General features: G+C 43.0%; 1 protein-coding gene across 1 annotated transcript in view; it reads left to right on the plus strand.

The window, feature by feature from the left end:
• adgrb2 (adhesion G protein-coupled receptor B2) overlaps nt 1-15,902 on the plus strand; it is a 1,120,188-nt gene that overhangs the window by 871,147 nt on the left and 233,139 nt on the right. The window contains exon 24 of the mRNA XM_041212905.1: nt 12,128-12,230. Coding sequence (XP_041068839.1) covers nt 12,128-12,230 — 103 coding nt within the window. The remainder of the gene's footprint in view (nt 1-12,127; nt 12,231-15,902) is intronic.

A 15,902-nucleotide genomic window follows, 5' to 3' on the forward strand; every position in this document is an offset into this window, starting at 1 on the left:
CTGCTCCCTAGTTGGCTCTAGAACATACTGCTCTAAGAAATTGTCCCACATACACTCCATGAACTCATTTTCCAGCCTACCTTTGCCAATCTGATTCACCCAATCTACATGTAGATTAAAGTCACCCTTGACATTTGTGGTATCTTTCTGACATGCCTCATGAAGCAGTCTGTGTCCAAATGCAGCAAGACCTAGACAATATCCAGGTTTGGATACTGTTGTGGGGGGGATGACCTCTCAGGGGAAAGCAGCAACAGCCAAGTTCACAGCACCATGGGTGGCTTTGCTGCTCAGAGCGGCGGGAGGAAAATAAGTGACAGGGCTATAGTGATAGGGGATTCAATAGTTAGGGGCACAGACAGACACTTCTGTGGCCGCAAACATGATTCAAGGATGGTATGTTGCCTCCTTGGTGCCAGGGTCCGGGATGTCATTGAGCAGCTGCAGGACATTCTGGGGAGGGAAGGTAAGCAGCCAGTGGTTGTGGTACACATTGGTACCAGCAACATGGGTAAACTAAGGGATGAGGATCTGCAAGCTCAGTACAGGAAGTTAGGAGATAAATTAAAATGTAGGACCTCAAATGTAGTAATCTCAGGATTACTCCCATTTCCACATGCTAGCAAAAGCAGGAATAAGAGGATAGACCAAATGAACCCGTGGCTGGAGAGATGGTGTAGCCAGGAGGGATTCAGATTCTTGAGGCACTGGGACCGGTTCTGGGGAAGGTGAGACCTGTACAAACCGGATGGGCTGCACCCAGGCAGAGCTGGGACCAGTGTCCTTGCGGGGGCTTTTGCTAATTCTGTTGGGGAGTATTTAAACTAGTGTGGCAGTGGGATGGGATCCCAGGAGTAGGATCAGATAGGTCAGATTCAGACCAGAAAAATGGAGGTAGACCATTAGCTAGGGATGTTGTGATAGACATGGAGTTATAGGAGAAGCAAAATTTAAAAAGTGTCCAGCAAGGGAAATTGAAGGGGTTAAACTGTTTATAATTCAATGCAAGGAGTATTACAAACAAGGTAGATGAGTTAAGGGCACAGGTAGACACATGACAGCGGGATGTCATTGCTATAATGGAGACCTGCCTAAAGGAGGGACAAAACTGGCAGCTTAATATCCCTGGTTATAGAGTCTTCAGACACGATAGAGTAGGAGATAAAAAAGGAGGCGGGGTAGCACTAATGGTTAAGGAATCAATTCCAGTTGTGAGAAGGGATGATATACTAAATGGGTCAACAAACGAGGCTTTATGGTTGAGCTTAGAAATAAAAAAGGAGCAGTCACACAACTGGGAGTATACTACAGACCCCCAAATAGTGAAAGGGAGATAGAAGAACAAATATGTAGGCAAATTTCTGCCTGTAAGAACAAGAGGGCAATAATAGGAGACTTCAACTATCCTAATATCAACTGTGATTCAAACAATATAAGAGGCACTGAGGGAGAAAAATTCATGCAATGTGTCCAGGAAAATTTTTTCAACCAATTAGTGACAAACCCAACGAGAGGAGATGCAATTCTAGACCTGTTCTTAGGGAACGAAGAAGGGCAAGTGGGTGAAGTGACAGTTGGTGACCATATTGAGGACAGCGATCACACTTCAGTTAGATTTAGCATTACCTTGGAAAAGGACAGAGATAAGGCAGGAGTAAAAGTCTTGAACTGGAGGAAGGCAAATTTTGCTGAAATGAGAAGGGACTTGGCTGAGGTGGACTGGACAGCACTGCTGGAGGGTAAAACAGTGGAAAACCAGGAGGAAGCACTAAAAAGCAAGATCCTAATTGTATAAAGTAGACATGTCCCCTACAAAAATAAGAGTGGTACTGCCAAATCTAGACCTCCTTGGTTGTCTAGAGGAATACAGGGGAAGATCAAACAGAAAAAGAAAGCGTACGATAGACACAAAGAACTAAGCACTGCAGATAGCCTAGATGAATATAGGCAGTGCAGAGACGAAGTAAAAAAGAAATCAAAGAGAGGGCATGAAAAAAGATTAGCAAGTAAAGTTAAAGATACCTCAAAGATGTTTTACCAATACATTAATGCTAAAAGGTTAGTTAAGGAAAAAGTGGGACCTATCAGAGATGAAGATGGAAACTTGTGTGTAGATGCAGAAGCTGTGGGAAGGGTTTTGAATTAATATTTTGTCTCTGTGCTTACAAAGGAAAGGGAGGATGTAGATATAGTAGTCCAGGAGGAACACTGCGAGATATTGGACGGGATATCATAAAGAGAGAGGAAGTACTCGAAAGGTTGAAATCCTTGAAAATTGATAAATTGCCAGGGCCAGATGGATTGTTTCCGAGTCTGCTGAAGGAAGTCAGGGAGGAGATAGCAGATGCTCTGATGATGATTTTCCAATCTTCACTAGATTCGGGGGGGGGTACCGGAGGACAGGAGAAGTGCAAACGTAGTTCCATTGTTTAAAAAGGGATCAAAGGAAATGCCAAACAATTATAGGCCGGTTAGTCTTACTTCGGTGGTGAACAAATTAGTAGAATCAATCCTGAGAGATAGGATTAACTGTCATGTGAAAAGGCATGAACTAGTCAGGGATGGTCAGCATGGATTTGTTAAAGGAAGGTCTTGCCTCACAAATTTGATTGAATTCTTTGAGGAAGTGACAAGAAGGGTTGATGAAGGTAGGGCAGTGGATTTGTGTACATGGATTTTAGCAAGGCATTTGACAAGGTCCCACATGGCAGATCGGTCAGGAAAGTAAAAGCCCATGGGATTCAGGGTAATGTGCAAACTGGATAAAAGGTTGGCCTTGTAACAGGAACCAAAGGGTAAAGGTCGATGGATGCCCTTGCGAATGGAAAGTTGTCTTAGTGGTGTTCCACAGGGCTCGGTGTTGGGACCCTTGCTGTTTGTGTTATATATTAACAATTTGGACGTGAACATGGTTGGGGGGGGGGGGGGGGGGTGGGGGGGGGGTGGCGGTGGGGGCATGATTGGGAAATTTGCAGATGACACAAAGATTGGCCGAATAGTGGGTAGTGTGGAGGATAGCCGTGATCTCCAAAACGATATAGATGAGTTGGTGGAGTGGGCGGTAAAGTGGCAGATGGATTTTAACATAGAGAAGTGTGAGGTCAAACAGTTACAGGGATTACAAAATAAATGGGGATATACTAAGAGGGGTAGATGAAGTGAGAGATCTTGACATACAAGGTCACAGGTCCCTGAAGGCAGCAGTTCTAGTAGACAAGGTTGTAAAGAAGGCAAATAGAATACTCTCCTTCATTGGCAGAGGTATAGAATATAAAAGTAAGGATATAATTGGAATTGTATAAAACACTGGTGATGCAACAGTTGGAGTATTGTGTGCAGTTCTGGTCACCACATTACAGGAAGGACGTAATAGCTCTGGAGAGAGTGCAGAGGAGGTTTACAAGAATGTTGTCAGGGTTAGAAAAGTGTAGCTACGAGGAGAGATTGGATACGTTGGGGTTATTTTCCTTAGAACAAAGAAGGCTGAGAGGTGACTTGATTGAGGTGTACAAAATTATGAGGGGAATTATTAGAGTGGACAGAATAAAATTGTTTCCCTTGATGGAGAATTCTAGAACCAGGGGACACAGATTCAAGATAAGTGGCAGAAGGTGTAGGGGGGACATGAGGAAGAACTTTTTTACTCAGAGGGTAGTGGGTGTCTGGAATTCACTGCCCAAGTTGGTGGTAGAGGCAGAAATTTTAAACTCTTAAAAAGTACCTGGATCTGCACCTAAAGTACTGTAAACTGCAAGGCTATGGGCCAGGTGCAGGAAGGTGGGATTAGATAGGGCACCTGGGAGTCCTCGGGCTGGCATGGACAAGATGAGCCAAATGGCATCCTTCTGTGCTGTTACTTTTCTATGGTTTGGGCTGACAAGTGGCAAGTGACATTCGCACCACACAAGTGTCAGGCAATGACCATCTCCAATAAGAGAGAATCTAACCATCGCACCTTGATGTTCAATGGCATTACCATCACTGAATCCCTCACTATTAACCAGAAACCGAACTGGACAAGCCATATAAATACTGTGGCTACAAGAGATGGTCAGAGGCTAGGAATAGTGTGATGGGTAACCCACCTCCCGGTTCTCCAAAGCCTGTCCGCCATCTACATGGCACGAGTCAGGAGTGTGATGGAATACACCCCACTTGTCTGGATGAGTGCAGCTCCCACAACACTCAAGAAAGTGATACCATCCAGGACAAAGCAACCCGCTTGATTGACCCCACATCTACAAACATTCACTCCCTCCACCACCGACACACAGTAGCAGCAGTGTGTACCATCTACGATATGCACTGCAGGAATTCACAAAGGCTCCTTCGACACCACCTTCCAAACCCACGACCACAAGTATCTAGAAGGACAAGGGCAGATAGATGGGAAAACCATCACCTAGAAGCTCCCCTCCAAGTCACTCAGCATCCTGACTTGGAAATAGATCGCTGTTCTTCAATGTTGCTGGGTCAAGATCCTGGAACTCCCTTCCTAACAGCACTCTGGGTGTACCCACACCAAATGGACTGGAGAATGGCCAATGTTGTTCTATTGTTTAAGAAGGATAGCAGGGATAATCCAGGAAATTACAGGCTGGTGAACCTTATGTCAGTGGTAGGGAAATTATTGGAGAAGATTCTTCGTGACAGGATTTACTACCGTTTGGAAGCAAATGGGCATATTAGTGAGAGGCAGCATGGTTTTGTGAAGGGGATGTCGTGTCTCACTAACTTGATTGAGTTTTTCGAGGAAGTGACAAAGATGATAGACGATGGAAGGGCAGTGGATGTTATATACGTGGATTTCATTAAGGCCTTTGACAAGGTCCCTAATGGAAGACTGGTACAAAAGGTAAAGTCGCACGGGATCAGAGGTGAGCTGGCAAGATGGATACAGAACTGGCTTGATCATAGAAGACAGAGGGTAGCAGTGGAAGGGTGTTTTTCTGAATGAAGAGCTGTGACTAGTGGAGTTCCACTGAGATCAGTGCTGGGACCTTTGCTGTTTGTAGTGTACATAAATGATTTGGAGGAAAATGTAACTGGGCTAATTAGTAAGTTTGCAGACGACACTAAGGTTGGAAGAATTGCAGATAGTGAAGAGGATTGTCAAAGGATACAACAGGATATAGATTGGTTGGAGACTTGGGTGGAGAAATGGCCGATGGAGTTTAATCCGGACAAATGCGAGGTAATGCATTTTGGAAGGTCTAATACAGGCAGGAATTATACAGTAAATGACAGAATCCTTAAGTACATTGATGGGCAGAGGGATCTGGGTGTACAGGTCCACAGGTCACTGAAAGTGGCAACGCAGGTGGATAAGGTAGTCAGGAAGGCATATGGCATGCTTGCCTTCATTGGCAGGGGTATTGAATATAAAAGCTGGGAAGTCATGCTGCAGCTGTATATAACCTTGGTTAGACCACACTTGGAATATTGTGTGCAATTCTGGTCGCCACATTACCAGAAGGATATGGAGGCATTGGAGAGGGTGCAGAGGAGGTTTACCAGGATGCTGCCTGATCTGGAGGTTATTAGCTATGAGGAGAGGTTGGAGAAACTCGGATTGTTCTCACTAGAGCGACGGAGATTGAGGGGCATCTTGATAGAAGTTTACAAAATTATGAGTGACATGGACAGAGTAGATAGTCAGAAGCTTTTTCCCGGAGTGGAAGAGTCAATTACTAGGGGACATAGATTTAAGGTGAGAGGAGAAAACTATAGAGGAGATGTACGGGGCAAGTTTTTTTATGCAGAGGGTAGTGAGTGTCTGGAATTGTTGCCCAAGGAGGTGGTGAAAGCAGGTATGATAGTGGTGTTTAAGAGGCAGCTTGACAAATACATGAATAGGATGGGAATAGAGGGATACGGACCCCGGAAGTGCAAAATGTTTTAGTTGACAGGCAATATGATCGGCACAGGCTTGGAGGGCCGAAGGGCTTGTTCCTGTGCTGTACTTTTCTTTGTTCTTTGCACAGTGGTTCAAGAAGGCAGCTCACCACCACCTTCTCAAGGGCAACTAGGGATGGGCAATAAATGCTGTCTAAGCCAGCGAAGCCCACATTCCATGAATTAATAAAAAAAATTACTTGCTGTATGCTTCTGCCCTACAGTTGTAACTACTGTTAAGGGACCTATAAACTACTCCTACCAGTGACCTCTTACCTTTACTATCTTTACTATTTCTTATCTCCAGCCAAAGTGATTTCACATCCTGACCTTTCAAGCTAAGGCCATCTCTCAGTATGTACAGAGAACTGTGTCTATGCCCCTGACTATACTATCCCCACTATCACTTCATTCCTATTTACTCATCCTGCTTGACTGGCTTTTTGTGCCATCGTGGCCTATTCAGTTAGCTCATCCACCCTCCAGCCTTCATTCTCATCCAAACAATCTGAAAGAACCTCAAAGCTGTTTCACAGTTACACGGGCTGAGACTCCTGCTGTCTGGGTCCCCTCACCTGCCTCACTTGCAGTCACACCCTCCTGTCCCTGACCAAATCAGCAGACCCCATCCTAAGCTGTGATCAGCTCATCTGCACTAATAGAGGATGCTGTAAACAGCCATGTGATAATGACCAGCTAAAATATTTTAATTATGTTGATAGGTAAATATTAGTAAGGAGATCAGAGACAGCTCCCCTAATCTTCTTCAAGTATTGCCCTGGGAGCTTTTACCTGCTCAGGTAGACATCGTCTCAACTGGCATATTGAATCCAGTTTGGGGTACCACACTTTAGGAAGGATGTGAAGACATTAGAGAGAGTGCTGAAAACATTCACGATAATTGTTCCGGGAATATGGAACTTCAGTTATGTGGATAGATTGGAGAAGCTGGTATTGTTCCTCTTGGAGAAGAGAAGTTTGAGAGGAGATTTGATAGAGGTATTCAAAATCATGAGAGGTTTGGACAGAATAGATAGGGACAAACTGTTCCTATTGGTGGAGGATTGAGAACTAGAAGGCACGGATTTAAGGTAATTGCCAAAAGAATCAATGGTGACATGAGGAAAACAGTTTTTTACAAAGCAAGTAATCAGGATCTGGAATGCATTGCCTGAGCATGTGGGGGAAGCAGACTCAATTATGGCTTTCAAAAGGGAATTGGATCATTGAAAATGAAAATGTGCCAGGCTATGGAGAAAAGGTGGAGAATGACACTGTGTGAATTGCTCTCACAAAGGGATGGGCCGAATGGCCTTCTTCTGTGCTATAACCATTCTATGATTCTAAAGGGTGTGACCACTTTCTGATACAAAGTATCCAAGTAACTTTCTCCCTCCTTGATAAGTATTGCAGTATCTGTAGCTCAACCTCCAGCTCAATGGCTCTCAGCTAAGTCTCCACAGACCTGTTTGATCTGGATCAGACTGCCACCCAGGAATTCTTAGATTCTGTAGTCGCAACACATCACCAGCCCTGCCAGTGCATTTTATTTAACTAATTATTTGATTTAGTTATTTATTTTTCTTTTAAAAATTTTATTTTCTGCCTCTCCTTACCACCATTTACTGTACTAATTTAAACCTTCGTAATGGAATAGACCTTTACCACTTAAAATGAAATATTTAACAATTTACCGTTTTTTATAATTTACAGCAATTTACACACTCTCCCTAAGAACAATTATTCACCAGCCAATCAACTTCCAGCGGATGTCACTCTTTTCTGTTTTTTTTTCCAAACTAAAACTGCTGGCTCTCCTCTTAAAGTCTTGCTGTTTTAACCAATCTCTCTCAAAGTCTGCTGTTTTTGCTCTCACTCTCTCATGTTCTCTTCAACTCTCCAAAGCCCAACTCCTCTCATGGTCTTGTCAACTCTCTAACTGTTCTCCACTTGTGCTCTTTAAAACTTTTCTGTTCATGAATTAATTTTTTAATCCAAGCTGACACACCCATTCAATGAGCCCTAATTTTATTAACCAGCCTTTTATGTGACACTTAGTCACTTTCTTAAAGTCCACATAAACAACATCCAATGCTTTCCCTTGTAACAACTGGGATGGGAAGAGTACGCAGTTTCTCTAGCACCACTACTCCACAAGTCACACCATAAGTTAAATGTTTAATTCACTCACCAAAGTGGCCAATTGTTTTCATTCACTACTGCTAGACCCAGAATAAAATAGACTTTAACCTAGCCTCATTAAATAAATTCAGATTAATTTATTATGAAATTTCTTTTTTTAAAAAACAAGTTGCAAAACTGGTTAACATGCAGTTTGTAATCCAGAAATGTAACGATTTACCCCTTTTAAAATCCTAACACATGACTCAAAGGACAAGACAAATAAGGTCTCTCCAGAGGTTGGCATAAGAGAACACTTTATGAAAAACGATAAAGTTTGAAAAAGGCCTTGACGATGTTGACCTGGTGTTCCTGCATACAAAATGCTGGTCACAGTAGTTTTCTGAAAGCCCTTTACCTTCAGTGAAACACTATTAACTCTCGCTTGTCACAGCTTCGCAGGCTTTCAAATACAGGCGAGTTATAGTGAGGTGAGAATTTTCTGGCTGAAGGTGAACACCCACTCTGGACTGCAGACGATACAGGGAGAGCGGGTCGGTGAGAGAGAGAGAGAGAGGAGCAATCTTCCTTCACAGTTTTCTCCCAAGGCGCGCACACAGTTCAAAAAAACATGTTCAGTCAGAACTTCTCCCAGGCCAGGCGTTTTAAAGCAATCAACAGGTGCCACAATCTGGCAACAGCAATTTTTTTTCAGCAATTAAAGCTCAAGTAACTAAAAAAGCTCTTATCTCCATGAGTGTCTTGTTGGTCATTTAACTGAAGTCATGTGATTTCTTGAAAAAAGCAACTTTCTCACAGGTGAAAGTGAACTTGTAGCCTTTTTTTAAAAAGTGCTCAGGGAAGTGTCCAAATAATTCAATGTCTTTCCATTTTTTAAAAGCATATAGTTCTTGGAGATATAAATTCCTAACAATATTCATCAACCTTTTCCATTACTTCATCAACAACTTCATTTGGATTAGTCAAGCATGATCTGCCTTTTACAAATCAGCACTGATCCTCTTTAATTAAGTCAAACCTCTGCAAGTACCTGGAAAAACTCAGCCGGTCTGGCAGCATCTGCGGAGAGGAACACAGTTAACGCTTCGAGTCCAAATGACTCTTCAACAGAACAAAGTAAAAATAGAAGAGAGGTGAAATATAAACTGGTTTAAGGGTGGGTGGGACAAGTAGAGCTGGATAGAGGGCCAGTGATAGGTGGAGATAGCCAAAAGATGTCATAGACAAAAGGACAAAGAGATGGTGATATTATCTAAGGAATGTGCTAATTAAGGGTAGAAAGCAGGACAAGCAAGGTACAGATAGCTCTAGTGGGGGTGGGGTGAAGGAATCAAAATAGGCTAAAAAGGTAGAAATGGAAATACATTTAAAAATAATGGAAATAGGTGGGAAAAGAAAAATCTATATAAATTATTGGAAAAAAAGGGGGATCGGAAAGGTGGTGGGGATGGAGGAGAGAGTTCATGATCTAAAATTGTTGAACTCAATATTCAGTCCGGAAGGCTGTAAAGTGCCTAGTCGGACAATGAGGTCCTGTTCCTCCAGTTTGCATTGAACTTCACTGGAGCAATGCAGCAGGCCAAGGACAGGCTTGAGAGCAGGGTGGAGTGTTGAAATGGCAAGCGACAGGGAGGTCTGGGTCATACTTGCAGACAGACCGAAGGTGTTTTGCGAAGTGGTCACCCAGTCTGCATTTGGTCTCTCCAATGTTGAGGAAACCACATTGGGAGCAATGAATGCAGTAGACTAAATTGAAGGAATTGCAGGTGAAATGCTGCTTCACTTGAAAGGAGTGTTTGGGCCCTTGGACGGTGAGGAGAGAGGAAGTAAAGGGGCACGTGTTGCACCTTCTGCGGTTGCATGGGAAGGTGCCATGGGAGGGGGTTGAGGTGTAGGTGGTGATGGAGGAGTGGACCAGGGTGTCCTGGAGGGAACGATCCCTGCAGAATGCGCTGGGGGGGGGGGGGGGGGGGGGGGTGTTGGTGAAGGGCAGATGTACTGATGGCATCATGCTGGAGTTGGCGGAAATGGCGGAGGACAATCCTTTGAATGCGGAGGCTGGTGGAGTGATAAGTGATGACAAGGGGGACCCTATCATGTTTCTGGGAGGAAGGAGAAGGCATGAGGGCGGATGCGCGGGAGATGGGCCAGACACAGTTGAGGGCCCTGTCAACCACCTTGGGTGGAAACCCTCAGTTAAGGAAGAAGGAAGACATATCAGAAGAACTGTTTTTGAAAGTGGCATCATCAGAACAGATGCGGCGGAGGCAAAGGAACTGAGAGAATGGGATGGAGTCCTTACAGGAAGTGGGGTGTGAGGAGCTGTGATCGAGGTAGATGTGGGAGTCGGTAGGCTTGTAATGGATATTGGTGGACAGTTTATCACCAAAAATTGTTACAGGGAGGTTAGGGAAGGTAAGGGAAGTGTCAGAGATGGACCATGTGAAAATGATGGAGGGGTGGAAATTGGAAACAAAATTAATAAACTTTTCCAGGTCCAGACAAGAGAATGAAGCAGCACCGAAGTAATCATCGATAGACCGGAGAAAGAGTTGTGGGAGGGGGCCGGAATAGGATTGGAACAAGGAATGTTCCACATACTGCATAAAGAGACAGGCATAACTGGGGCCCATGCGGGTACCAATAGCCATACCTTTTATTTGGAGGAAGTGAGAGGAGTTTAAGGAGAAATTGTTCAGTGTGAGAACAAGTTAAGCCAAACGGAGGAAAGTAGTGGTGGATGGGGATTGTTCGGGCCTCTATTCGAGCTCAACGCAAACTGGAGGAACAGCACCTCATCTTCTGACTAGGCACTTTACAGCCTTCCAGACTGAATATTGAGTTCAACAATTTTAGATCATGAACTGTCTCCTCCATCCCCACCCCCTTTCCAATCCCCCCTTTTTTTTCCAATAATTTATATAGATTTTTCTTTTCCCACCTATTTCCATTATTTTTAAATGTATTTCCATCCATTGTTTTATCTCTACCCTTTAGCCTATTTTGATTCCTTCACCCCCACTAGGGGCTATCTGTACCTTGCTTGTCCTGCTTTCTACCCTTAATTAGCACATTCCTTAGATGATATCACCACCTTCAACCCTCTTTGTCCTTTTGGCTATCTCCACCTATCACTGGCCCTCTATCCAGCTCTACTTGTCCCACCACCACCACCCTCCCGCCCACCCCCTTAAACCAGCTTATATTTCACCTCTCTTCTATTTTTACTTAGTTCTTTTGAAGAGTCATATGGACTCAAAACATTAACTGTGTTCCTCTCCACAGATGCTGCCAGACCTACTGAGTTTTTCCAGGTATTTTTATTTTTTATTTTTATTTTTGTTTTAGATTTCCAGCATCCGCAGTTTTTTTGCTTTTATCTCTGCAAGTACCTGTTGATTTTTTTGTTGATTATTGTTTCGGAAACTTAACTTACACTGATGTTAAACTGACTAGCCTGTAGCTACTAGGAATATGCTTACACTGTTTCTTGAATAATGGTTCCAGATTTGGCAACCTCCAAACCTTTGCCACTTCCCCCATATCAAAGGCAGAATGAAGATTTATGGCAAGCCCTTCCAACAAGCCATCCAGACCAGACAACTTCTCCACTCTAAACAGAGACAACCTTTTTAGTACTCCCTGCCTCTCAATTTTCACTCCATACATTACCTTTATCATCTCTACTTCTACTGATATTTGGTCAACATCCTTTTCCTTAGTAAACAGTGATGCAAAACTACCATTAAATAGCCTTGCCCTGTGCCTGCCTCTAAGCATATGTTGCCATCTTTGTCCTACATATCCCTAACATGGAGTAATTGAGATGAATAAATCCATTTAAGGTGTAGCTCAGTTAGTACATAGGGAGAAAGGAATAGAAAAATATGTTGGTGCGGTTAGACGAAATAGGGTGTGCAGAACCTCATGTGGAGCATAATTATCAGCCTGTTGGGCTGAATAACCTGTTTCTGTGCTGTAAATTCTATATAATTCTATGTAAATGTTCAACTGCATAAAGGTTTGTAAACAAGCATTATGCGGCACATATATAATATGTGTGCTTTGCTTTTGAATTATGTTTTCACAGATTTATAAAATCAGAGCGATCCATTATCCTGCTCAACTTTTGCCTGTCTATAATGGCTTCAAACATTCTGATTTTGGTTGGCCAAACACAGATACACAGCAAGGTAAGAGCAAAGGGAGCATTTGTAGCTCAGAAAAATGAATAGCAGTGAAGGATAGCTATCCAAAATAATGATCCAAGATCATTGGAAAATTCACATTGATTTTGAAATAGTTCAGTTTATCTTGATTTAAGTTTGAGGATTACACTTGCTGGCCTTTTCAGATAATTGGAGCTTTAGGCTGTAGGGGCATCTTACAGGTTTTTAAAAAATCAAAGTGAAAATTGTGCTATAGGAAGTAACTCACATTTTGAAGTTTAGTTTCCAAAGTGAACAGAAACCATCAACAACATTGACAACTTGTATTTATACAGAATTTTTTGGCTTTACAGGAGTATTACAAAACAAGATTTGACATTGAGACAGGTGAGATAGTATTAGGGCAGATGGCTAAAAGCTTGATCAATGAGGTAGGATTTAAAGAGAGTCTTAAAGGAGGAAAGAGGTAAAGAGCTGGAAAGGTTAAGATTCGGGCTTTCAGAGGCAGTTGAAGGCAAGACAAGGCAAGTTAAAATTGGGGAGGCTGAAGAGGCCAGAATTACAGGAGTGCAGATATCTCGGAGGGTTGTTGGGCCAGAGGAGATTACAGAAATAGGAAGGGGCAAGGCCTGGGATGACTTGGAAGTAAGAATGTTAGGTCAACAAGCAAAAGCATGATGTTGAGTTGGGACTTGGTACAAGTAAGGACACGGGTGACAGAGGTCGGAATTTTCTGCCCCCCACCCCGTGGCAGGACCCGTCATAGGAGATTCAACAGCCCAGCCAAAAGTCCACTGACTTTCAGTGGGACTGGACAATCCTGGCAGTGGGCAGGGTTGGAAGACTTCACATTTATGGAGAGGAAAATATCGGAGGCTTGTCAGGAATGCATCGATTAGCCCAGTCTAGAGGTAACAAAGGCATGTATGCAGTTTCAGCAGCAGATGAACTGAGGCAGAGATAGGATGATTCGAGGTGGAAATAGGTGGTCTTAGTGATGGCACATGTAAGTGATCGGAAGCTAAGCTGGGTGTCAAATATGACACTAAGATTTTGAATAGTCTGATTCAGCCTCAGATAGTTGCCAGGGACAGCAATGTAGTCAGTATCTAGGGAACAGATGTTGTAGTGGGGACCAAAGACAATGGCTTTGGTCATCCCAATATTCCCCCAATGAGGAGCAAGGGTAGAGAAACGAAAGCCAAGGCTCCTTGGGTGACAAGAGAGATGAAGAATACAAGGAAGCAAAAAAAGAACAGGTGTATGATGCATGTCAGGTGAATTGTTTAAAAGGAATTAGATGAGCACTAGAGGGAACTAAACTTGCATGGCGACAGGGATCGATTAGGGAAATGGGACAGACTGTATTGCTCTACTGTGAGTCAGCATGGATTCAATGGGCTGAATACCTTCTACTGTGCCAAAATAATGATGCCATAACGCTATGAAATTTCTGCCTGTCCAATACTGGTTGTCAGATAAGTAGTCTAATAGTTTAGGAAGAATGGAGGAGTCGAGAAAGACGGTGGTGAGGTAGGACCCGAATCGTCAGCGCACAAAGTTGATCAAATTCTCAAGATCTTTTTAGTTGGGTATGAGAGGATAAATCAGGATGCTCTTGTTTCAATCCATCTTTAAATGAACAACAAGAACAATAATATAGTAAAATATCTTGAGGCATTTCACAGGAGGGTTATCAGACAAAATTTGGCATCAAGTCACCTATGGAATATGGAGCCTTGGTGGCCAAAAGCTTGGTTAAACAGTTAAGTTTGAGGGAGCATCTTAAAGTGGGAAGAGAGATAGCAAGCAGAAAGGTACCAGGAAGAAATGATTAAAATTGAGTATGCAAACGAGGTCAGAATTGGGGGAAATGCAGAATTCATTGAGTATTGTAGAGCTGCATGAGGTTATAAATTAGGGAGGGGGGATGCCATGGAGGGATTTTCAGACAAGAATGTGAATTTTAAAATCGAAGCATTACTGAACTGGGAACTAATATAGGTTAGTGAGCACAGAGATACTGGGTGAATGAGAATTGGTATGAGTTCAGATACAAGCAGATGAATTTTGAATGAGCCCAAGTTTATGATGGGTATAAGGTGAGAGGCTGGCCAGGCAGGCATTGGAAATACAGAAAATGCTGGAAAAACTCAGCAGATCTGACAGCATCTGTGGAGAGAAAAACAGAGTTGACGTTTCGAGTCTATATGACCTCAAATCTGTTTTTCTCTCCACAGGTGCTGTCAGATCTGCTGAGTTTTTCCAGTGTTTTCTATTTCTCTTTCAGATTTCCAGCATCCGCAGTATTTTGCTCTTATCATAGTCATTGGAAATAGCTGGGTCTACAGGTGACACAAGCATGAATGAGGGTTTGAGTAACATAAAATGCTGAGATTAGAAATGGTCTGGTCCAGCCTCAAACAGTGCCCAGGAAGGCAGTGACTAGGGAACTGAGCTTATGACAGGGAAGCAAAAAACAATGCTTTCGGTCTTCCCATTTTTAACTGGAGGAAATTTCTGTTCATCCAATACTGGATGTGAGACAAACAGTGATCACAGGCAATGAAGGGGTTGAGAGAGGTGGTAGTAAGGTACAGCTTGGTGTTGTCAGCGTAAAAATGGAATCTGAAGTTGGAGCATAGGAAAATAGGAGCAGGAGTAGGCCATTCGGCCCATCAAGTCTGCTCTGCCATTGAATTAGATCATGATTGATCGTCTACTACATCACCACTTTCCTACACTATCCCTTGGTGTCATTAGTATTCAGAAATCTATCCCGATTTCTGCCTTGAACATGCTCAGTGATTGAGTTTCCACAGCTTTCTGGGGTAGAGAATTCCAAAGATTCACTACCCTCTGAATGAAGAAGTTCCTCCTCATCTCAGTCTTAAATAGCCTGCCCCTTATTCTGAGACTGTGCCCTCTGGTTCTAGATTCACCAGCCAAGAGAAACCATCCTATCTATATTTACTCTGTCAGGCCCTGCAAGAATCTTGTAAGGTTCAATGAGATCACCTCTCATTCTTTGAAACACTGGAAAATACAGACCCAACTTATGTATTCTCTCCTCATAAATAATTCTGCCATCCCAGGGATTAGTCTGGTGAATCTTCATTGCACTCCCTCTATGGCAAGTATATCCATCCTTAGATAAGGAGACCAAAACTGTACACAAAACTCCAAGTGTTGCCTTACCAAGGCTCCATACAATTGCAACAAGCCATCTTTACTCCTGTACTCAAATCCCTTTGCAATGAAGGCCAACATACCATTTGCCTCCTAATTGCGTGCTGTACCTGCATGCTAGCTTTTGATGATTCATGAACCAGGACACCCAGGTCCCTTTGGACATCACTTCCCAACATCTCACTATTTAAGAAATACTCTGCCTTTCTGTCTTTTCCACCAAAGTGGATAACGTCATGCTTATTCACATATTCCATCTACCATATTGCTGCCCATTCACTTAAGTCTGTCCAAGTCCCCTTGAAGCCTCTCTGCATCCTCCTCACAATTTACATTCCCACTTAGTTTTTTGCCATTATCAAATTTAGAAATGTTACTTTTCATCCCCACATCCAAATCATTTATATAGATTGTGAACAACTGTAGCCTTGTAGTACCGCACTAGTAACAGCCTGCCAACCTGAGAATGACCTGTTTATTCCTACTCTCTGTTTTCTGTATGTTAAC

This window comes from Carcharodon carcharias, chromosome 19 (genome assembly GCF_017639515.1).
Source record: "Carcharodon carcharias isolate sCarCar2 chromosome 19, sCarCar2.pri, whole genome shotgun sequence".
Taxonomy (NCBI): Eukaryota; Metazoa; Chordata; class Chondrichthyes; order Lamniformes; family Lamnidae; genus Carcharodon; species Carcharodon carcharias.